This window comes from Hippocampus bargibanti, linkage group LG19 (genome assembly GCF_051943395.1).
Source record: "Hippocampus bargibanti isolate YZ-2025 linkage group LG19, ASM5194339v1, whole genome shotgun sequence".
Taxonomy (NCBI): domain Eukaryota; kingdom Metazoa; phylum Chordata; class Actinopteri; order Syngnathiformes; family Syngnathidae; genus Hippocampus; species Hippocampus bargibanti.
The window spans coordinates 3,586,147-3,610,391 of record NC_142752.1 but is presented as its reverse complement, the minus strand read 5'-3'; the positions used below and the strand labels follow the sequence as shown (position 1 = coordinate 3,610,391).

General features: G+C 44.0%; 1 protein-coding gene and 1 long non-coding RNA gene across 4 annotated transcripts in view; one reads left to right on the top strand and one right to left on the bottom strand.

Moving 5' to 3' along the window:
* Positions 1 to 24,245, bottom strand: part of LOC148883606 (uncharacterized) — a 101,581-nt gene that overhangs the window by 47,868 nt on the left and 29,468 nt on the right. The window lies entirely within an intron of this gene.
* The window catches only part of LOC148883607 (prospero homeobox protein 1-like), a 34,605-nt gene continuing 29,341 nt past the window's right edge, over positions 18,982 to 24,245 (top strand). The window contains exons 1-2 of one of the 2 annotated variants that reach the window (XM_089021595.1): positions 18,982 to 20,276; positions 22,069 to 24,144. In XM_089021595.1, the coding sequence (XP_088877721.1) occupies positions 22,141 to 24,144 (2,004 nt within the window). In that variant the 5' untranslated portion in view covers positions 18,982 to 20,276; positions 22,069 to 22,140. Of the gene's footprint in view, positions 20,277 to 20,334; positions 20,504 to 22,068; positions 24,145 to 24,245 lie in introns of those variants that run through there. The other variant, XM_089021596.1, reaches the window with a different exon arrangement.

The window sequence follows — 24,245 nt, the reverse complement described above, 5'->3', positions numbered from 1 at the left end:
AATATTGAGGAAGCCACTCTTGATTTCTGACGCGTTTGATGAACTCTGATGGTGGTGGGCGGGGAGGGGTCTGGGGGGGGGGGGGGTCACAGGAGGGATGAGCGAGGGGACGGGACGGCGGCGTGTGGCAGGATAGCCGAGGTCAGCTCCGTCATGTTTGACTTTTTGACTCTGTCTGAAACTGCGACAACAGACGAAGCTGAACGGTTGACAAGCTTTTACCAATTTAACGTTGGATTTTGTACACAAAGTGCCCAAAAGTTGTTTTTAGTGGAACAAAAATCCACCAATTATGCTACATAGCAATTTTAACACTTCATAACTAGTTTTTAAACGTTTTTACAACTTCAGGAAGACATTATTTGAATGGATTTCGACTTACGACCATTTCAATTTACGACCATTTAATCGGAACGGAACTCGGTCATAAATCGGATGTTACCTGTAAATATTATATATATTTGTGTGTGTGAATTTATTTGTTTATTTATTTCAATAACACACATTTATGTATTTGTTTGTTAGTTTATTTATTTTTAATCTATTCACATCTATTTATTTGTTTGTGTCTTCGGGAGGAGGGGTAATGGTTCAGTTTGATTTTTAAAAACTGCCTGTTATCATTGGATAAGATCCAAATGGTTACTATTCAAGTCCAATGAGTCTTAATTAAAAGATAGAAACTCCCATTGGTCCAAAACCGTCTTTCATCTGGAACTGCTTCATGTCACAAAGAGGGTATAGCAAGTGCTGAAGAATGAATGACTCTGTGTTTTTGTGTTGTCATATTATTTGTTATTCTGTTGTTTTTTTTGTTCCTATGACTTCAAGATGGCGCCGCGAGAGTGGCTGCCTTTCCAGCAGCTCCTCTATTTTGTTTTTCTACTTCTTTCTTTCCTTTCCTCTTCCTTTCATAACTTTGCTGCTGTGAAATGTAAATTTCTCCACTGCGAGACGAAAAATTATTTGTTATTTAGGTTTTTCTTTTTACTTTATGTTACTTCCGGGTTGAGTGAACGCTGGCGCGTGTGGCTGCCGCTGCTCACCCGCAGAAAAAAATATCCTGTGACTGTAAAGTGACCATGAGAGTTTTGAAAGGTGCTTATAAATTAAATGTATTATTATGCTTATTATTATTATTTGTATCTAAGCCATTAAAAATCCCCAACCAACCATTTATGTTGTTAATTTCCAAGAATCTGCTGTACATGCTAACGCTAAAACCTCACTAACTACGATATAACAAAAGTAAATTGATATCAAAAATCGTACACTTTTCCACCCAGAATTTTCCACTTTAAATGCAACTTTTCTCCCGTTGCTGACGTGTGAAGGGACATTTAATCACACTCTGGATGATGGCTGATTACCACCAAAGGATATTCACTTTCGGAAAATGGCCGCCGCCCGCTTCGCTAAAGTTGTGTTCTGAAACACGTCTGTCGGTCAGGAGCGATTTGGCCTCCTTTTGTTTTGTGACGCCAAAAGCCAACAGGGGTCATCTGTTGTCCGCTCGCCAGGAAACATCTTTACGATGGGCTTTTAATCATCCCAAAATCTCCCCCTCCCGCCACTGCGTCCGCCATCATGCACTACTTTAAAACGCCGTCCATTAATAGTGCCAACTCCCCAAGTGGCTGTTCCTTGAGATTATCATTTAAGTTAGCGGCTAAATATAAAGAGTTTTATTCTATATATAAGCAGCATCCTGTCATTCAAACAGCAGCTGGGTCGCACTGTCGCTCTATAAACACACACAATGTGACACATCCATAACGTTGGGCCAGGTTGACGCCACTCGTCACGAGCGCACACCCTTTTCTTCTCTGTCCAGGCTATCTTTTGAGAATTTAATCACTGTTGTAGTGGACTTGTGATTAATAGTCACAGAAAATGCTGTCTGGTTTCAACTAAATGGCAGCGCTAACAATACACGGCTAGCATGATCGCTGTGAATAAGCCGAGGCCTGCTATGTTGCTAGCATGACATTTCACGATCAAGTGTTAGGATAACACAAAATATAGTGGTTATAAGTTGTATTTTCAGGTATGTAAACACAATTTAAAATGTACCAAAGGTGAAAAATGTATCCATTGAGAAATAAGGGTTGCTAATTCTGCGTTATGCTACATAAGGTTCATGCAGTTTGGCTTTTGGGCCCAGTTGTGAGAAAACAAGGGATGGGATGCTATAAAGCGTTGCTAGCATGATTTTTCACAATCGTGTGAGACGATAACACGGAATATAGTGGTTATAAGTTGTATTTTCAGGTATGTAAAAACAATTCAAAATGTACCAAAGGTGAGAAATGTATCCATTGATAAATGAGGGTTGCTAATTCTGCGTTTTGCTACATAAGGTTCCTGGAGTTTGGTTTTTGGGCCCAGTTGTTAGCTAACAAGGGATGCTATGAAGCGTTGCTAGCATGATTTTTCACTATTGAGTGTTACAATGACATGAAAATAGTGGTTCTAAGTTGTATGTTCAGGTGTGTAAAAACAATTTAAAATGTACCAAAGGTGAGAAATGTATCCATTGATAAATGAGGGTTGCTAATTCTGCGTTTTGCTACATAAGGTTCATGCAGTTTGGCTTTTGGGCCCAGTTGTTAGCAAACAAGGGATGGTATGCTATGAAGCAAAACAAACAGACCCTTGGTAGTAAATTAATACAATTCCAGAATACAACTATTAAAACTTTTAATTCTCAATGTAGCTCGTGATCGTGTTGAGGCTAGCAAAAAAAAAAGACCCTGACCTCAAAGCTCTGCTGTACACACAATAGCGTGTTTTGCCGCATCCATTCTCTCATCCGCTACCGAGCGACGACGCGGCAGGAAACACGAAGGTCAACGATGGTCTGAGGCCCCTTTGCTCACTTCATAAATCACAAGCAATGGAACAGGTTCCTGTGCACTTCAAAGGCCTTTTGTTTTACGACGCGGAGCACCGAGGTTATCGGCGGGGCACCTGCGATGGACCTACTTTACACTGCCTGATAAGATGTAGCGACGTTCGGTCAGTGAAAGCGGCCTGTTTTGACAGGCGACGTGTGAATGAATGCTCATTAGGGGATTGTTTGGGTTCCTGTCTACGGGTCTTCGTCGGTGACCTCGTCTACGTTGCCCTCCAATAAGTTGACGAACGATTGGACGGCAGTTTTAGGGTTAAGCGCCACAAACCGGACCTTCCGCCATCTCCTAATTAGCTTTAATAATAATAATAATAATAATAATACATTTCATTTCTAAGTGCCTTTCAAAACTCTCAAGGTCACTTTACAGTCACAGGATCAGTTTTTCTGCGGGTGAGCAGCAGCAGCCAGACCCGCCAGTTTAACACTCAACCCGGAAGTAACTAAAATAGATAGTGAGCTAGCTGAATGACTCGCTGTGTCTTTGTGCTAACATATTATTTGTTATTTAGTTTGTTTTTTTTTATTTAGGATTTCAAGATGGCGTTGCGAGATCGACTACATTTCCAGCAGCTCCTGTATTAAAGTTTTTCTACTTCTTTCTTTCCTTTCCTCTTCCTTTCATAACTTTGCTGCTGTGATATGTAAATTTCACAGCAGCAAATTATATTATTATTATATAAAGGTACAACCAATCCAATACTTTATCAGCGCAGCGAAAATTGTTAAATTAGCGGATGATGCAACCTTATTTGGATTTTTTTACACAGACAACTGTGCTTTGTCACCGATTTTTACTGCTTTCGTGGGAAAATGGCCGACTTGAGGGAAAGGGGGGGGGGGGGGGGCGTTGGAACATCGGCGTCAATCAGGCCATGTGAATTTTCCTAGCTGTCAAATCGTCGGTCACCCTCACGCTTGTTCGATACAAGCGAGGAAGGAGCACCCCCGAGCCATGAGGAGGATAGTGGCGGGGGCGGGGGGGTAACCGATCGCTAATCACTAACGCGCCGGCTAACGTTAGCCTAGCAGCAGTGTATGATCTCCAGCTAACCTTGCCCACGGGCCTCTTTTGTCTGCGCGGGCGCCCCCAGCCCCCCCCCCATCCTCTTGACTATCGAGCGGCTGGAGATGGGAGTTGGACCAAATGAATGGGGGCCAAATTGCTAGCACTCTTCTCAGGAGAGTGACCTAAACCGCCCCCCCCCCCAAGCCTGGCATTCAAGCCCCTCCCGCCTTTTGATTGACACTTGAAAGGTGTCCGCGGACGTGGCCGGAGGCGCGCTGGGGAGGCCTCAACAGCTGGTGACATCTGCACGGAGGTTGACGACGCCCCCCTTCATCGCCGTTACCTTTTTTTTTTTTTTTTTTTGCTCAAAAGCAGACTTTGTCAGACAGGCGCGCCTTTGAAACTACCGAGGTATGACAACAGCAACACAACAAGAACTCCTCGGGCTTATTATTGATCATACGCTCTGATCTCTTTTGGTGGAAAACTATCATCTGTATGGATACCCACACCCGTGCAGTTAAAAGCGGGTTTTTTTTTTTTTTAAGAGGGCACCCTTGACCCCCCCCCCCCCCCCTTCCTGTTCCCGCTCGATGGCATCAACTCGCAAATGACTGAGTGCTCGGGAAGTGGAAAGGGGGCCTTATCGACTCCCGTTAAAAGAATCCAAGCGCGTTTGTTAACGAGACGCGCCATCGCCCGCAGGAATGTCAAACTTCCGACGCTGCATTAGATCCGAAACCATCAATGACGACAAGGAGGAAAAGATTTCTTCAGCCGTTACCTGTACTTCTTTGAAGGGGTCGGATGTTTCATTCCTCATCCGAAAAGCTTCGTCAGCAAACTAAAGTTGTGCTGGTAACCCTGGACTAATGGACAGTGGTGGCTGTGCCAGACCTCTACTCTGTTACGTTGGGGGCGCAGTGGGCCCAACTCCCTGAAGCTAATCTGTATACCTCTATTGTTGTATCCCTGGCTCTGGTTTCACCTCATTAGCACGAATAAGCTCACGTTGTATCGGCCTTATCCCCCAAACTTAGAGCCCATACCCTATCAGAGTAGGGTATGGGCACAGGGCCCTATGAGAGCAGAGGTCTGGCCAGCCACCTCTGTTCATTAGAGTTACCAGCACAATTTTAGTTCGCTGACGAAGCGCTTCGGATGAGGAGTGAAATGTACGACACCTTCAAAGAAGTACAGATGACAGTTGAAGAAACCTTTTCCTTGATAGACCACTAGCCTTCACAGACGTATCCATGGTCACACTCACATCTCTGTATTTTTTTTCTCCTAACACTTAACTGTCATTTTTTTCCCTGTTGTCTGCCCTCAAGGGTCAAAAGGTCATCGGACAGCACAGCGGTTCACGCGGCGGCATCAATATTGCAACTCTCCGCTTTTGAGGACGTGTCACTCGCTGACTGAAGGCTTCTCCAGGATACGGTTGACGGACGAGCACAAAGCGGCCGTCAAGCGTTAGCGTTTACGTTATCCGCCCTAGCGTGCGCGAGGGTTAAGCGGGGCCCCCCGCGGTTTCCTTTGTTGGATCCCGACTCGCGTGTAAATGAAACGGAGCCGTGAGTGACAGAGGAAAGCGTAGCTGGCGGTAAAATGAGCCGCTGACCTCTCGGTGGCCGGCGAGTGTCTGAAGGCCTTTTCGCGCCTCTTCAAGTGTGTTTTATTTTCTTTTTTTTTTTTTTATGCCGTACGATGCTATGGGGCAACATGAAACGACCCCCCTCCACCCCCATGATTAGATTCAGTTTCAGCCCCTCCAAGACCAAAGGGGGGCAAGGAACCTACTGGGGGAACAGTAGCTTCTTGTTCTGATGACATGAGGGTAACATGAACTCCTTGGAAGACTTGTTGTCATTCCAAGCCCTGAGCTTCCCCTTTATTCCACAAGCGGCGGGGACGCGGAGGTCAAGGCCCCCCCGGATGGATTATGTTGGAACATAGATCTGGAGGAGGGACGGGGGGCGCGGGGGATTGTCCAAGAGCCCATGAAGGACATGAATACAGAAAAGAGTTTCGGCTATTGCGCCTTAGGTCACTCTCGAAAACATATCTCATTATTATAGTTTATCACTGTAAAACCCGTTTAAAATTAATAATTGAAATGCAACTCAAGGCAGTGGCTGGAATAACCCGTGTTTAAACCAAGACCTGACGTTTTTCCATTGCGCAACAACGAGGCACTCCAAAGTGGCCAATCCAGCCCAAAATTTGCGGCGTGCGTTCAATACTTTCTAGCTGGCTACGTAGTTAGCTAGCTATTTGCTATATATTAGCTATCTTGCTAACTACCTATCTATTTGCTCTCTAGCTGGCTATCTATCTACAGTATTCACTATCTATTAGCTAGCTTTCTATCTATATGAATTACTCCATGTTGAGTGAACGCCGGCGCGTGTGGCTGCCGCTGCTTTATTATATAGTTTATTTCTTTAATTACAATATCATAGCACATTTATTATCCATAAAATAAGGTATATTGTGTGTAGTTTCAAGGATTATTTAGTTGAAAATGTTTGTTTTATGGGGACCTGGGAACGGATTATATTCATTTTGAATGGTTTTCTATGGAAAATTAATTTTTGGTATACACACTTTTCGCCTTAAACACACTTTCTGGGAACTAATTAAGTTTGTAAGCTGTAATGTAGGAATTAACTCTTTTTTCTGATGAAAGAAGAGAGTGAGGTTTTTTTTTATGCTGCATTGAATGTTTATGTAGTTTTAAAATTCTATATTCAGTGGGTCCTGGAATTTGAGTGAAAATGACAAAAACTGGAGTGGACACATTTTTGGAACATCATCTGGCAGTGAATGAGTTAAGCTCCAACTTGCCGACGCCATTCCGGCATGTTAAATGACAATGGCTCGCTCTGTGGGAATTTTCCATTGACAAGTTGAATTTGACGTGAGCAATCCAAGCACCAAGGCAAAAAAGTAACTGGCCGTCACCACGCGGGGACTTCCTTTAAGTTGACGTCTTTCACACATGAGAGCGTCAACAAAGTTATCTGGCCGGGAGATGAAATATAAATCAAGCGCCCCCTCCCTCCCCGGTGAACAGGTGGCTGAGATGGAATGAGAGGTTGCGCTAACTTGGCTGTCATCGTGTTTTCCGACAAAAAGCCGCAGCCTTCCAAAGCCAAAGCGGCGTGAATTATACATCTATGCTTGTAATTCTCTCAGAGGAGGAGAAGCGAGAAATGGGGGGGGGGGGAGGCGGAACGTGTGGGCGAAAGGGGGGTTGGTGAAGCGTTGGGTGATGGAAGGGGATGGAGCGTTGTTGGAGAGATTAATGGCTGTGGCGCTTGCCTTTGACGCAGCAATACTTGGCGCTGCTTGTCTCCCTGCCGTTTATTGGCTTTTCACAGCGCGTTTATTTCGTTGCTTAACAAGCGTCGCCGTCACTTGGTGGGACGCACCGGCGACGCCTTTAAAACCTGCATCGGCGTGAAAAAAAAAAATAAAAAATGGCGAGATTGTTACACGGGCCAACTGGCAAACAAACAGGACGCTCGCGTAGGTCAACATGCTTGAAAGTTTCAAAGGGGGCAATTTTGTGGTTTTGTTTTTGTCTAGGTGAAGGATGTACCCATTGTGGGACGAATAAAGGTTTTCTGATTCTGATCGAAAGTGAAAAATATTTATAAAATTAATTGCAGGCTTGATTTTATTACAGTTTTTGACTCCTGTTGTGAAATCAGGATGTATTGTATTGTATTGTATTGTATTGTATTGTAAAAAGTGAAGAAAAGCGGTTTAGCGTTACTATTAATAACAAGAAAATGTTTCTAGTATCACGCTTATAATCAACTAATTCACTGCCAGGCATGTGCAAAAAAATGTGTCCACTCCAGTGCCAGGGTTTTTGTCATTTTCACTTAAATCGTAGGACTTGCAGAATATTGAGTTTTAGGACTACATAAACATTCAATAGCAGCATAAGAAATCTAAGACTTTCTTCTTACATCAGAAAAAAACAGTTAATTCCTAAATTACAGTGTTCCTCAATTTATGAAAGTGTGTGTAAGGTGAAAAGTGTGTCTTCCAAACATTAATTTGCTATAGGAAACCATTAAAAATGAGAATAATCAGTTTCCAGGTCCCCATAAAACATACTTTTCTACTAAACAAGCCTTAAAAAAGAAACCTTAGACTATCTTCCTTCATCAGAAAAAAGTGTTAATTCTTAAGTTATAAAGGTTCTGGAGTTATCTGAGCTTGAAATTGGAGTGGCTGTACAACATACAATGCAATATATATTGATTTATATCGCGTTTTAACAACAGCTGAAACTGTAGTAAAGCACTAACGTTGACAAAAGGCAAATACTGCTCCCTCGTGGAAAGGAGAAAAAAAACATTGCCAGAGGTCTGACTAGCGCTTTATCGGCACCCCCCCACAAGAAAAACCAAAACCAGGACAAATTCGGGAATGGCGCTCCACGTTCTATTTTCAATTCCTGAGTAAATTCGTGAATGACAGTGAATGAGTTAAATATGAGAATGTTAAATTTGATTTTAGCAACTTTTTTAGCGTTTACGTTATCCGCCCTAGCGGATAGCTTTTTTTTTGGATGAAAGAAGAGAGTCTAAGGTTCTTTACGCTGCATTGAATGTTTACGTAGTCCTAAAACTCAATATTCCGTGGGTCCTGGAATGTGACTAAAAATGACGAAAACCCTGGCACTGGAGTGGACACATCGTCTGGCAGTGAATGAGTTAAAAGTTGGATTAAGTCGGTTAAATCAACAATGAATGGGTATAAATAAAACCGCTAAAGGTGAGCTTGATTTTCGTCAGCACTCGCTTGAACGTTGTCGGGGTTTCCTGGCTTTACGATGACTACGATCAGGGTCTTTTTAACCTCCCAGTCGCGGCTCCCCGGCCGCCCCTAATCGGGCATTAATGACACAGGGAAGGACCCCGGGGCGAGCGGTGGCGCCGCCTGCGCCGACAGAGTACTGATGAAGAGGGCAATTACCGTGCGGCAAACGACATAACCTCCGCCGATCTGCGAGGGGGTTAGGGGCTATTAGCAGGCGGGTTACGCGTGCAAGATACCACGCAGGCTCTAAGGAAAGCGTCTGGTGCGGGGGGAGTTTATTCTGAACGATGATGTTTTATAATCTGGATTGACAGCCAAGATGGTGCCGATGTTTGTGGATACAAGTGCACGATAAACAACCAATCGGATTTCCGGATTTTCGGACTCTAACTGTCAAAGTCAAAAGTCAGCTGTATTGTCAAATATGCTAATGTTCATGACATACAGCACAGATTAATTACTGTCCTCTCGGACACAGCGTAAAAGGCACTTATATTGACTTTAACAAACATAATAAACACGAAAACGCCAATTTGCTGTAGGAGAGAGAGGCGTCATCGCATGTGACTTCAGTCCCCGAACTCTGCTCAACGGTGACCCAAGAGTCAAATTAGTACTGTTAACATTTCTCTCACCGATCCGAGGAGATGTTTACAAAGTGTTACCTAGCAGGCGAAAGATTCATATTTAATCAAAGCGTCTTTGATTTGGCCCAGGCGCACACGCTAACACACACGCTAACACACACGCTAACACACACGCGTACACACATACGCGCTCTGAGCCGTGTCCGTTTGTGTGTGTTTTGTATGAAATATTTACAAGACATTTGCTCCTCTGACGCTCCGTTTCAAAAACTGCCTCTCTTTGAGGCCATCTGCCTTGCGAAGGGCCATGAGGGGAAACTTCCTTAGGGCTTAGATGGGTCTGACATGACCCCCCCCCCCCCGAACCCCCATAGACAGTCCCTTAGTGTACTGTCGCCTGGGGGGGGTCGAGTACACTCGACCTGCTGGGTGACGGAGCATCAAAGTGTGACATAGTCCATCTACGTACAAGCTACGAAAGCAACTGGGGCGGAATTATTCAAAGTTAGCGTTATGATGATATTTAACCAGTAACACCATGAAAAGGCTAACATGAATTAGCAATTAGCATCGGTACATGGCATACAAACCATACATACAAAAATACAGACAGCGATACCTCGGTTTTCAACCATAATCCATCCTATTCCAGAAATTTATTCGAAAACTGCTTTGTTTGAAAACCAAAACAACACTTTTCATTATAATCAATGGAATTAATTTAATCTGTTCCAAGTCTTGAAAACAACTTTTTAAAGCCCCTTTTTAACTATTTTGCAGCATAAACTGGATAAACATGTTATAATAGTGCACGTCATTTGTAAAATACTATAAAAAAAAAAAAACAAACATACAAAAACGGACAGTGATCCATCCCATTCTAGAAACCTGTTTGAAAACCGATTTGTTTGAAAACCAAAACAACACTTTCCATTATAATCAATGTAAGATGTTTAATCCGTTCCAAGTCTAGAAAACAACTTAAAAAAAAACCTTTTAAACTATTTTGCAGCATAAACTGGATAAACATGGTATAAAAGAGCAAGTCATTTGTAAAATACTATTAAAAAAACTAAAATATTTTCACCAATTTTACCATTTAGTCCGATTTGCAATGATCTCAAACAGACATGTCTGCTTTTTTTTTTACCGTAATTGAACAATACAAACAACGTCGGCTCACGATGGTACGCTATACGAGGATAGTGTCGGATTTGCGGATATCTCAGCCAAAAACGTCCGATTCTACGTTAAAAAAAAATAACTTTATTCAACAATTCTAATGCATCGGTCACAATGAGGAAGGCACGACATGAGGACGTGATGTATAAAGAAGTGACGTAGAAGGAAGTGAAGGATAGTCAAGTGGTTCATTCCGGTGCACTCAGTTTGGTTGAGAACTTAATTTCGGTTGTATACCGAACGCATAAAAAAGCCAACATTTTTGGTTGAAAACCGAATTGGATGAGAACCAAGACATTAGAAAGCTGAGATTTAACTGTATATGGAAGAAACGTACAGTTTTAAAAAAGCTAAGGTACGCTAAAAAAAATGGCATATGTGTGTTGAGAGCAACTGCGCTAGCCCACTGCTAACTGATTAGCCATCAGACAGATGGCGCCTCGACGCGGACATGCCTTTGCACTCGAATCCACGCAAATGGATACATAAGTACGCCATTACGATGCCATATATATTATGATCCAATGAACAAATAACCATGATCACAAACTCGCTTAAAGCGCGTTAATCGCCGCGCACGTGCGGTTAACGTACCGCATGTCGTAATTCAACTATTCAGACGGAGGTGTCAACGTCGCGGTTGCGCATTTCCTCCCGTGAACTCAAAGCATTGTTTCCTGCGTTGACGGGAATAGAAAATAATCCCAGATTAAAAATAAGGAGAATGGATTCACCGACGCACAATGGGCCCTTTTGTGCATTTAGGCCACACGCGTGTGCGGTAACGGGCTTTGTTATTTACTGTACACCTGTATTGATCTGTTTTGTCCATAACACCACCTACCAAAGTCTCAGTTTGCCGTTTTTATGAAACGATGGAGTACAAAGGGACGCAAAACCGGACTTGGCTTGAATTGGACCAAAAAAGAAAATGGCAAGGGGTTTCCGTGGCCTTAGCGCAGGGGCTCAACCGCATTCGAGTACTCCATTGCTTAAGCAAGAGAATTCGGGAAGGTTGGAGACGAAATTCCGCTAGCGTGGAATCTTATGTAAAGCCACACATGCGATCCATGTTTTTAAATAAAAAAAGCCAAACACAATTATGGAATGATTGACTGCGCTCAAATTTTTATGTCATGATGAGATCATGCACCATTGTAGACCCGACGTATGGCCTCCATTTTAGGGTAGCTAGCGGTGGTAGCTAGCGGGGTGGGATGGGGTGAGGTGGCTAATAGAAAGACAGATCATTGTCCATCATTTGATTGGATCAGCCTCCAATTACTCTATTCCCTGTGTGTGTGTGTGTGTGTGTGTGTGTGTGTGTGTGTGTGTGTGTGTGTGTGTGTGTGTGTGTGTGTGTGTGTGTGTGTGTGTGTGTGTGTGTGCGTGTGTGTGTGTGTGTTACATAAACACAAGCCAGGAGGAACACTTGCTTGCCGTGTCTGGATGTCGCTATGTTAGGAAAGAGGACAGTCTCAGAGGGGGTGACGGAAAGAGGATCACAACACACTCACACACTCGCACAGACACACACACACACACACACACACACACACACACACACACACACACACACACACACACACACACACACACACACACACACACACACACACACACGTTAATCTCCTCATTTTCATTTCTCTTACCATGCGGGATTAGAATGATTTTATTTAAAGTGTCAGTTTGAGCTCGCAGATTGAGAAATCTGGATTTCATAGGGATTACTGTTACACACACACACACACACACACACACACACACACACACACACACACACACACACACACACACACACACGCACACGCACGCACGCACGCACACGCACACACACACACACACACACACACACACACACACACACACATTTTCTTTCTTCCCATTCACTAATGACCTGCTTGACCAACAAACAGTATTTATCCCCAAACTCTGATACTGCTCAAATAAATTCTTTCTTTTCCTGAAGACAAAGCCATTTTAGTCACACAACTTCGAAACGCTCATTGTCATGTCAAATTGTCATAATACGCCTCTTTTAACCCTTTGACGGACAGTGGTTACTACAATGGACAGCCGATCATGCTATCTGGTTACAGGTTGCGTGAAAGGGGTTAAAGGAAAGACCATCGACCTCCACGTTGCACTTTGCAATAACAACAAGGCGTGCTTATTTTAGAGGACATCCGTTCGGTGGTGTTCCGTCGGGAAGCACCGAAAAAAGTCTGAAATGACAGATGTCACAGCTCAGCTTGTGCTGAACGTACAAGAATGATGATCCTCGGCGTTGGTGACTTAAAAGAAAAAGAAGCCCTGAGTCAGGCCAGGCACGCGCGAGCGGCTGTTTTGAGAGTCTTCACGGGTCAGCGGGTCAATAAAGTCGCTGTCGCGTCACCTCTGGGAAGCCACGATGAATGGGAGTTTGACTTTTGGGGCAGGAAGCGCAGGATACATCCAAGGGAAAGGGATCAAGAGCGGAATTGGGCTGAAAGACGCTGACAAATGGCTTGCAAATGAAGGCGCAAGTGCGATAAAGCTCTGAAAAATCAATAAGAATCAAATAAAATAGAAGAAAAGCTGAAAATGGCAACCATGATAGCGCATTTGCTATCTGTTTGCTATCCATTAGCTAGCTGTTTAGCTGGCTATATATTTGCTATCCATTTGCTATCTGTCTAGTTGGCTAGCTATGTAGCTGGCTATTTATTAGCTATATGGCTATCTAGCTAGTTAGCTAACTGTGTAGCTGGCTATCTATTTGTTATCTGTTTGGTATCCATTAGCTAGCTGCCTAGCTGGCTATATATTTGCTATCCATTTGCTATCTGTCTAGTTGGCTAGCTACGTAGCTGGCTATTTATTATCTATATGGCTATCTAGCTAGTTAGCTAACTGTCTAGCTGGATATCTATTTATCCATTTGCTAGCTGCCTAGCTGGCTATCTATTTGCTATCCATTTGCTATCTATTTGCTATCTGTCGAGTTGGCTAGCTATGTAGCTGGCTATTTATTAGCTATATGGCTATCTAGCTAGTTAGCTAACTGTCTAGCTGGCTATCTATTTGTTATCTGTTTGGTATCCATTAGCTAGCTGCCTAGCTGGCTATATATTTGCTATCCATTTGCTATCTGTCTAGTTGGCTAGCTATGTAGCTGGCTATTTATTATCTATATGGCTATCTAGCTAGTTAGCTAACTGTCTAGCTGGATATCTATTTATCCATTTGCTAGCTGCCTAGCTGGCTATCTATTTGCTATCCATTTGCTATCTATTTGCTATCTGTCGAGTTGGCTAGCTATGTAGCTGGCTATTTATTAGCTATATGGCTATATAGCTAGTTAGCTAACTTTCTAGCTAGCTATCTATTTGTTATCCATTTGCTATCTATTGGCAATCCATTAGCTAGCTGTCTAGCTGGCTATCTATTTGCTATCCATTTGCTCTCTGTCTAGTTAGCTAGCTATGTGGCTGGCTATTTATTAGCTATATGGCTATCTAGCTAGTTGTATGACTGTCTGACTGGCTATCTATTAGCTAGCTTTCTATCTATTTGAGTTACTTCCGGGTTGAGTGAACGCTGGCGCGTGTGGCTGCCGCTGCTCACCCACAGAAAAAACGATCCTGTGACTGTAAAGTGACCTTGAGAGTTTGGAAAGGCGCTCATACATGAAATGTAACATGTAGTGTGGCATTTACACACGAATACAATGCAGCTTCATGTCAGTAGGTACTCATGGGATGAATAAAAAGCTGATTGCCGTCTCCTCCCAATACAAGCTGGGCATCAGACGGACGATGACAGTCGCGATATTAATAGACACATGCCTTGTGCTATTCTTACACTGACTCCATTTGGCATTTTGATATGAGCTCTTCTTTTTTAAATTGGGCCAAAAGCCAAAAGATTAAGCAAAGTCGGTCGAAGGTTTTGCTCTCTGAACTAGTATTGTTGTGTAAGTCCGCTCCCACTCCCAAACCGACGTCAAATTCCATTTTTAGAGGTTCTACTTGTACTTGGAAAGGTAATTTTTGGGAGGAAGTAATCAGTAGGGTGTTAGCATGCCAAGCTACACAGGCGGTGGGACGTTTGGGTGTTGTTTTTTTTGCATTTTTAATATATTTTTTTTCTCCAATAACACCTTCAAGTAGAATCAGGGTCGCTGGTGCTTTGTTTGCTTAGTTCGAGGTTGTAAAAATCAAGGGAAATAATCAGCAGATAACATGCCACCTGGCACCTTCTTTCTTCTAAGTTCACCTTTTCTTTAATGTCTCCTTTGGGTGGCGTTGTGTTATTATAAGATCCATTTTTTTTTCTTTCCTCACCCCACATCAAAAACTTTTTCCACTATACAGATGTCAACGTCAAGGTCTGCGGACAGTGGCTAAAATAAGAAAAGTGGAAAATAACTGCGCAGAATCAAATAGAACTGGAAAAAGTACGTCCATGGTGACAAGGTTGACTAAAAACGCTGCACTAATCCCCTCAATACCCACTATGCTAGCTTTCGGTTTACTCCCGGGTGCTTTCTACTATCTTTGTGACTGCTTTATTTTTCCAGTATATGATAGTTGTCCATGTTAAGTGCTTTGTTACAGCTTAAGCTGTTGTTAAAGCGCTATATAAATCAATATGTATTGTATTTTGCTTGACGATAGATAGTATTGACCCACTTTGAAAATTAGGTAGTATCACTAAAATCATTTATTTTTGTTACGTACAGTATTTGTTTCTTATTTATTTATTTCAGTTTCTTCAGGAGTTTAAATTTAGGTGGGATCACTCTATGTGGGGGGGGGGGGCAAAGAAGCCCCTTGGCCTACCGTCATTGTTATAAAATCTATTAGCTAGATTGCTATCTATTTTCTATCTATCTAGCTATTGGTTATCTATAAGCTAGCTAGATAACTTTCTATCTATTTGAGTTACTTCCATGTTGAGTGAACGCTGGCGCATATGGCTGCCGCTACTCACCCACAGAAAAACATATCCTGTGACTGTAAAGTCTCCTTGAGAGTTTTGAAAGGCGCTTAGAAATGAAATGAATTATTATTATTATTATTATTATTATTATTGTGTCAAGCGTTCGAACGTCAGCGTCCTGCTGTTTTTTTAGCTGCATGGCCTTGTTCTGTTTAGCTCTCATTCACTTCTCCAAACAGGAAGTCATTGGAGAGATGGAGGAAAGGAGGAGGGGTGAGTTCGCTAGGGGGGTGAGGGGTGGTCTTCTCTTGGGTCGTGCTTGGAGGGCAGCGGGCGGCACGAGAGGCAGGATGTTATGGTTTATTCAGCCCAGGAGTGGACAAGGTGCGCCTTGCCCTCAGCACCAGCATCAGTGTGTGATTTATAGCTGCGCTGGCAGACGCCGATGTCCACGGGGGGGGGAGTCTTTGAACGTGCCGCACGTGTGCGTACGTATGTGTAGGGAGAGAGGGAAGGGGGGGTTACGCCAACACTGTAGCGTGCTGTTATCTTGCTATTGATGCTTTCGAAAATGGTGAACTGAAGGATGAGGTCATGAAATATAGAATACAATTCCACGCTATAAAAACATGCCAGTTATGTCAAAATAGCAGTTCAGTGGTACAAGGGTAGACTAAATTCCTCCAAAATATAGCATTGTGGAGACAATTCTGGTTTAAATATCAATATTAAATAGGATCTTCCAGTTTGTGATTATTCCAAAAGGTTTGACTAAAACCAAGGCAACATTTCCCATAGGAAATAATGTAAATATAATCAATCCGTTACAGAAATGCCAAAATATTGCCGCCCTCTTCCAATAAAAACCTCAACACATTTTAAAAAGACTAACTACTTCAGAATAAGAATCATCTTTATTGCCAAGTATGTAGAACACACAAGGAATTTGTCTCCGGTAGAACACGCTGCACTAGTATCATCATAAGAAAAATGGAGGTACTATACAGTTCTATTTGGGTTACTGTTTAGAGAGTTAATGGCTTGGGGGAAGAAGCTGCTTAAGTGTCTGCTAGATTTGGTACGCATGAATCGGGAGTAGCTGGGAAAAGGTGGTGGGCAGGGTGCGGAGGGTCCAGTAGGACTTTTACAGACAAACAATAATGAATGAAATGATTTGAATCAGAAGTCACCAGAAATACACACAGTGCATACAACGATGCAAGGTAGAACAGACCTTCTTCAATCCACTATCCTATGCAAGAAATCTAAAAATTGGGATACATTTTCAGCAAAAGAGGAAAAGTAAGTGTAAAAAGTTATTTTTTTTTAATGGAGGACACCACTGTACGTGTGATGACACGTGATATGCAGTTCGAGAAATTCTGATGGAATTATTGATTATCCAATTTGTTTGTACTGTACAAGGAAATTATGTAATAGCTACTTTCATGGGCACTAGACAAGAATATATTCGATTCCAATTTTTTTGTTAGGATTGTGATTACAGGCTGCTCCATTCTTAAGAGGCAGAGGGTTCAAAGGTGACAGCAGATACACAGGCCAGACGAGAAAGATGCTATCAACAGGTAGCTGCTGCGAGGCCTGCTTGCGCTGTACAAAAAAAATAAAAAGAGGAGGGGGGCTAATAGAGAGGTGCTTTAGTCTACAGCTACTTGTCTGCATATTCCCTATAGGAAGCCTCTCACATCAGCCATTACTCTTAATTGTCCCCCTTAGAATGGTGGTGGTGTGTGTGTAATTGAGCTTATGAACATCAATTTTTTCCTATTCTAAAAGGCAAAACTCTCCAAAGTCCCCATCACCGATGATATCTATTTTTATATCAATTTCAAAACGGGCATATTTAGTAGCCAGCATACTACATAGTTTCCAATAATCACATTTTTCTTTGAAATTGTTTTTTTGGGGATTGTTAGTGTTTGATGTGTTGTTGAATGTGGAGTCGAAAAATCAATAAACAAAAAAATAAATAAATATCGCATAAATATGATACAGGAGTATCCAAACATGTCTGATGATGTATGAAAAGCAACACATTGCACCGCCTCCACAGGTCGTGGACTAATTGTGCGCGTGCGCGTTCGTACTGTGTCATACAGTGGCAGCAAATTTAAAACAAACTAGACTAAACAAAAAAAGCAAGATGTTGAGGGCCAGTCTTTGACTTTATTTAAATTACGGCTTATTTGGACTGACGTCATTCGACCCTGCCGTGTGCACGCGCTTGGAGGAATATCATAAACACCGACCTGGCTACAACATAACACAAAACAAACGCACCTTTTTTAATGAAGTGACACTCGATAGAACTGCAGTTTTACAGAATTATTATTATTTCTTTATTATTATCCTAAGTATCTTATTATGTTCGCTCTTACCTTTATGTTTCTTTAAGCAAGGCCCCTTTCATGCAAATAAGGCTGCATATTTGAATTCGAGAGCCCGTGTGTCACCAACTTTAAACACGCACACGCACACACACGATGGCACGCACGCGGTAATCACCAGTACACTTGTGTAGCCTCGAAAGAGGCATGTGGGTCACAGCCAAGAAGTAACGACAGTGTATGCAAATGACGTGTTATTTCACAACGGCGTAGCGATTCTATCCAACACAATCTTTTTTTTTTTTTGTCGTGCGTTTTCTACAGTAAATTGTTTCGTTTTAATAGCAACGACGCTGGGGCTTAATGTGAACACGCACGTGAGCGTTAAACACGCATCCAATTCTAGTGTCGTATCGGAATATGCTTGTTTTTAATTGTCGTGGTACTATTGTGCGTCGAAATTGAACGTGATGTTTACGACAGTGGTGCTAATGTACGGCATCTAATGGCAGGGGTTGTTTTTAATATTTTGACCTTCATAACGTGGTAAAAAGCTGCCAAAAATATTAAAAACAGCGTTATGAAGGTTGATTGTATTTTTTTATTTATTATTGTATTTTATAGTCTTGTCATTCAATGGAAGTTTAACGTTCTTACATATGTTGGGTAAAATGAATAGATCAATGTCCAATAAGTACTCTTTATCGGCAAACTATGTGAGAGACCGACGCCTACTCGTCATCATCATAATCATCATCATCATCATCATTATGATCATCCCTCAGGGGGAGGGTGCTCGTTCTTTGATTAATTTTATTTCAAAAACAAATAGCTAATTCTTATTGTGCCGAATAAAAACACAAACAATCAGTTTTGTAAAATCGAAAAATAATGATGAATAGTCTTTGGAATCATAAGGAAACGCAATAGAACGACACCTTTAACACTTGTGGGGGCAATATTGTTTCCCTTCGGCCTGCGCAATCACCCCCCCCCCCCCCCCACTTAGCACTAATAAATGTGTCAGTGCTTTCAAAGCCCAAAAGAGGTTCGGTGTGACAATTACATCGACGACGAGTGGACACGAACGCATTCAAATTTCGGCTGTGGTATTTTCAGACCACCCCCCCCCCCACCCCAACCCTGACGTGCAAGTCGGTTCGACTGGAAGCTGTGTTAGAACAAAAGGGAAGCAAACTTTGCTGACTTGGTATTAAAAAAAACTGAAATGGGGAGAAAACACCTCGGCCTTTCCTTTAGTGGAAATTAAGATTTGGGTCTAGGGGGCATTAAGCGTACAACTTGGAGGAAAATGCAAAAACGTTTGGAAAAGGGAGATAAAAACGTTATAATCATATAAAATATGGGAGACAAAAATAAGTAGATTTTCTGTAAATGCCTTTTAGATTCTACAAAAATCCACAACCGAATAAAAAAAGATTCGTTTTATATATAAGAGTGAATGAATTCAATAAGTATATAGTTGGAACGGACATTTCCATGTTGCGTCGCAAACACAAATATTCGACGGTCGCTTAACAGGTGGCATCCGCGGCACATTTTCAAGCAGTTTGACACGATAGAAAAACATTATTTAAGCGTATTTGAACGTCTTTTTATTTTATTTGATCGAGTATACGAAAAAAAAGAAGCGAATTCGGTCGCTAGATAATCTACTAAGAATTTAACCTGCACTTTCGACACGCTCGCATGCCCTTTTAACCGCTGCCGATTTTCGTGGAACAACAAATATTTTTAGCATAAACATGCAAATATTCAAATCTTTTCGGTGATGCTGCTGTCATGTTCTAACATCAATGTTAAATTACAAAAAAAAAAGATTCTTACTGGCCCGACGCTGGGTACGTTTTTTAAGGGGGGTGAGAGGTGGTGTTGGGGGTCCCGGTTCAAGTTCAGCGCATGGTTCTCGTCCTGTGGGGGTGTGTGGAGGGGGATATACGAGGGGGGGGGGGTCGTCTCTTATTGGTGGCTTGCCACGGTTACATCACGCCCCGTCGCCCGTGACGTTCGCCCGTCTTCCGGCTTCCTTCAGCCGCGTCTTCAAGTGAATCTTTTTTAGTGGCCGGGGAGGAGCGCACCGCTGCATCCAGTCCTCCTGGTCCATCCAGACAAAAACAGACGCGCACTCTATACTCTCCCTCTCTCGCACTTACCACACGCACACACAAACACAAACCCCGAGCGTCCGACAAGAAGAAGGAAAAAGCAGGCAAAAGAGCTCCTCGCATCATCCAACTGTCGCTTTTTTTTTCTTTTTGTTGCTCTAGTTAGCTGTCTTGGTCTTTACATTCCTGCCATCCGAGCATCTATGCAGGCACAAGCGGTGATCTTGTCTATCTTTTGTCGTGGAGCGTGAATGTGATTTTTTTATTTATTTTTTTTGGGTAACCTCCCCTCCTTTGCTTCTATCTCCCACTCTTCGTCATCACTATCATCATCATCTGCCGGGGGTAAGTAAGCTGGTCGTCGGATTACGGTGCGCGCCGGTCGGCGGACAGGAAAAAAAAAGTAAAAAAAAAATGAAATTCATATTTAAAAAAAGCATTATTAACGCAGATGAAACATAAAGGGAGGAAAGTAATGGCCGTTTTCGTTACTTTTGAGGATAAATTGTGGCCAAAGTTTTGCCGTATTTTTTTTTCGTGAGGATGACGTTTAAACTTTGGAAAAGTTAAAAGTAAGTTAATTTGCTGGAAACGTCGGGTTAGATGGGACGTGTGTGCGTGTATGTGTGTGTGTTTCGAAAAGTGCATGATTTTTCCACTTGGATTTAGTTATTATATTTTAGAATTGTTTTTAATTTTTTTATTATTATTATTCATACTACACCTCAAGGTTTAAATTGTATTTTATTCCACCATGTTTATTGTAGACAGAAAAGGGAAATTTCTTGAGCATATATAATGTGTGTGTGGGTGTGTGCGTGTGCGTGTGTGTGTGAGCTCGTGCGTGTAAGCTTTGTGGTAGACAGGTGCTGGCTCCCAAAAGACAGGTGCGAGCATTGGTGACTATTTCCAGCTCCATTGTCAAGGTTCCTGGCGATCAAGTTTTTTTTGTTTGTTTGTTTATTTTGTTGCATCTAAAGAGAAGTTATGAGATGGAAATAATATTCATAGGAAAACTGAAGGCCTCATGAATTTAAATCAATAAATTAATTTTAAAAAGTCACATTCTGACTTAATATTCTTACTTACACTAATGGCATGTTAAAACTGAATTTCTTTTTGTTGTTTTTATACATATGGGGGTGGTGGTTGTCAATATGGCTCCCAAAATCACATTAGATAATGCTGTTTTTCAGAGTATGTTTTCAAAAACTATTTATTAAAAAAAAAAAAAGTACAAAATGTGTATAATTCACTACCTTAACTCTCATGTTTTTGTCAACTTCACCAGTCGCTCAAGAGAACCGAATGCTAAAACTTTGAAATTGATCTGAATTTTCACCTCATTCTCAACATTTGAAATCGGCAATGGACTGTAAACAATTACACAAAATTCTTCATTATTCTCACAGTATTTTTTTCTGACTCTATGTCAAAAGCTTGTCGATTTTTCTATTGATCGCCAACTACTTCTTTTGCTTTTGGCCATTCATTTAGCAAAGAGTGCTTTAAATCTCAGTTTGACCGGTGTGACCTATTCGGTTGAGCAGAATTAAGTGCCGTTCCCTAATGAAAAGGCAACCCCCCACCCTAAAAAAAAGCTCACACAGTCACCAAAATCAATTGCCCTATTTTGCTTTCCCATTGTTTCCGATAGCCCGATATGGTGAGCTTATTGATCCAAACGGACGAGTTTTGCCCGGCGAATATTTCAGTCAGCGGGATGATCCTCAGCACATCTGAACCCCGTTTAATATGCCCCTTCCAATTAATAGCGCCCGTGTCCCCCCCACCCCACCCCCCCACACACACACAAACAACACCAACGTGGAAATGAGGACAAGTGCTTAAGTCATTATCATAATTTTCTGCCGCTTTGTGTTGCGTGGGAACTGGTTCAGTGTCACGCGGCGGGCGTGCGAAATGTAGGACTTTGCTCCTGTAACGTCGGGGCGAAGGCCTAATTCGGATGCCCGTTTGCCGTAAACCCTGCGTCGGTGGTCAAATTGTCCCAGAGGACCATTTGCGGTCCATATGTGCTTTGTATTCCGAGTGTCAAAGTCTGCAAATTCCTGATTCCAACTATTCCGATGATTTCATTTCTGTGTATTTGATCCCGTCTGCTCCCCTTCCGCAGGTTCCCAGAGCCTTCAACACCCAAAGACAAGGTGTGGTTTTGTGGGACATGGCCCAATAGCAGCAACGCGTGATGCCGGACCATGACAGCGAGTCCCTCCTGAACAGACAGACCAAGCGAAGACGTGTGGACATCGGTGTGAAGAGGACCGTGGGCAGCGCCGCCTCCGCCGCAGCTACAGCCACCACTGATCACATCGCGCGTGCCAAAGCAGCCATTTTTAGTGCCATGAACTCTCTGAGCGCTCACTCTCACCACGGATCCGACCCAGACCCCATGGAGTGCTCTGTGGTGCAGCACCACGGGGGTCCCGGCGTGGTGTCGGCCGGCGACGGCGAGTCAAAGTCCAACGTGCTGCGGAAGTTGCTCAAGAGGGCCAACTCGTACGAGGACGCCATGATGCCCTTCCCCGGAACCACCATTATCTCCCAGTTGCTCAAGAACAACTTGGCGAAAAATGGCGGCGGTGGGCCGGAAAGGGGCGACAGAGGGGAAAGAGGTGAGCACGGCTTCCCCGGGTCGGGGCTGTCCAATACGAGCTCGGAGGCTCCCCAGGAGGACGCCTGCAGCAACTCTTCACAAGAAAGCACACCTCAGGAATGTTTGTCGCCCTTCGGACGGCCGCCCGGCCTGGGCGCCTTCGACGTGGAGCGTCTGAACGACGAGCACCTGCGCGCCAAGCGGGCCCGGGTGGAAAACATCATCCGCGGCATGAGCCACTCGCCCAGCGTTCTGGTGCCGCCATCCAATCGCCACGAGCGAGACCACGACATGGACCACGAGCGGGACGTGGATCTGGAGTGCCCACCCTCCAGGTCTCAGCATCAGGGTCCCGGCAGCCCGCGAGCTGGCGAGGCGTGCGGAGGCGGCAGCCGGGAGAACAAGCGCAAGCAGCGTCTGCCGCAGCAGCAGCAGCAGAGCTTTACCCAGCTGGTGTGTCAGAGGAAAGAACAGAAACAGGAAGAACGGCGACAGCTGAAACTGCAGCTGGAGGACATGCAGAAGCAACTGCGCCAACTCCAGGAGAAGTTCTTCCAGATCTACGACTCCACAGATGACTCGGAGCACAACATCGACCTGCACAATGATGTGGGGAACCTGTCTGAGGACAGCCCGGTGAGGTCCGACGACCACGGCGCCGACGACCGGGGCGTTGACGACTTGCGCTCAGACAACGAGATGTCCGACCTGGATCCGGGACATTTCCTGGATCGGGCACGGGCCTTGCTTCAAGACCAGTCTCTACTGGGAGAGGGGGACAAACCGAGGACAGACGGAAATGGGCGGAGCAAAGGGCCGGTAGGGGGACTGAGCACCCCTATGCACGCCGAGGGCAAACAGCTGGCAGAAACTCTCAAGCAGGAACTCAACTCGGCCATGACGCAAGTGGTGGACACGGTGGTCAAGGTGTTTGCCAAGCCCCCACGTCCGACGCCGCAGCAGGCATTCCCCCCACTGCCCTTACCCCCCGAAAGATTCGCCGCTACCGTCAACGGCGACAACCCCAACTTCCACACGGCCAACCAGAGGCTGCAGTGCTTCGGCGACGTCATCATTCCAAATCCGCTCGACACCTTCAGCGGCATTCCCGGCATTCCGGGCGCGGTCAACGACCAAACCGAGGCCCTGCCGTTAGTCGTCAGGAAGACCCCGAGTGAGCACCACCACCACCACCACCACCATCACCAATCCTCAGCCGTTGGGGCTCACGGCGGTCACCATCACCCATCTCTTCACCCCTCCTCGCTCTCCGCCACGATGGGGTTCAGCCCGCCCTCCTTCAGGCACCCTTTCCCCCTCCCCCTGATGGGTTACCCCTTCCAGAGTCCCCTGGGACCACCGACGGGAGGCTACCCTAGCAAGGAACGCTCCTCACCAGATTCCATGGACCTCTCCCGAGAGACCACCAGCCTGAGGACCAAGATGGCATCCGGTCACCACCTGGGTCACCACCATCGTTCGTGTTCGCCGGCCCACCCCGGCAGCACGGCCGAGGGTCTATCCTTGTCGCTCATCAAATCCGAGTGTGGCGACTTGCAGGACATGTCTGACATCTCGCCTTACTCTGGCAGCAACGTATCCTTTCTTGAAAAACGAAAATGTTGGGCTGACACCATCAAAGGTCCGCTACAAGAAGCTCCGAGCGTGAAGTTGTTTTGTTGTTGATGAATCATCAG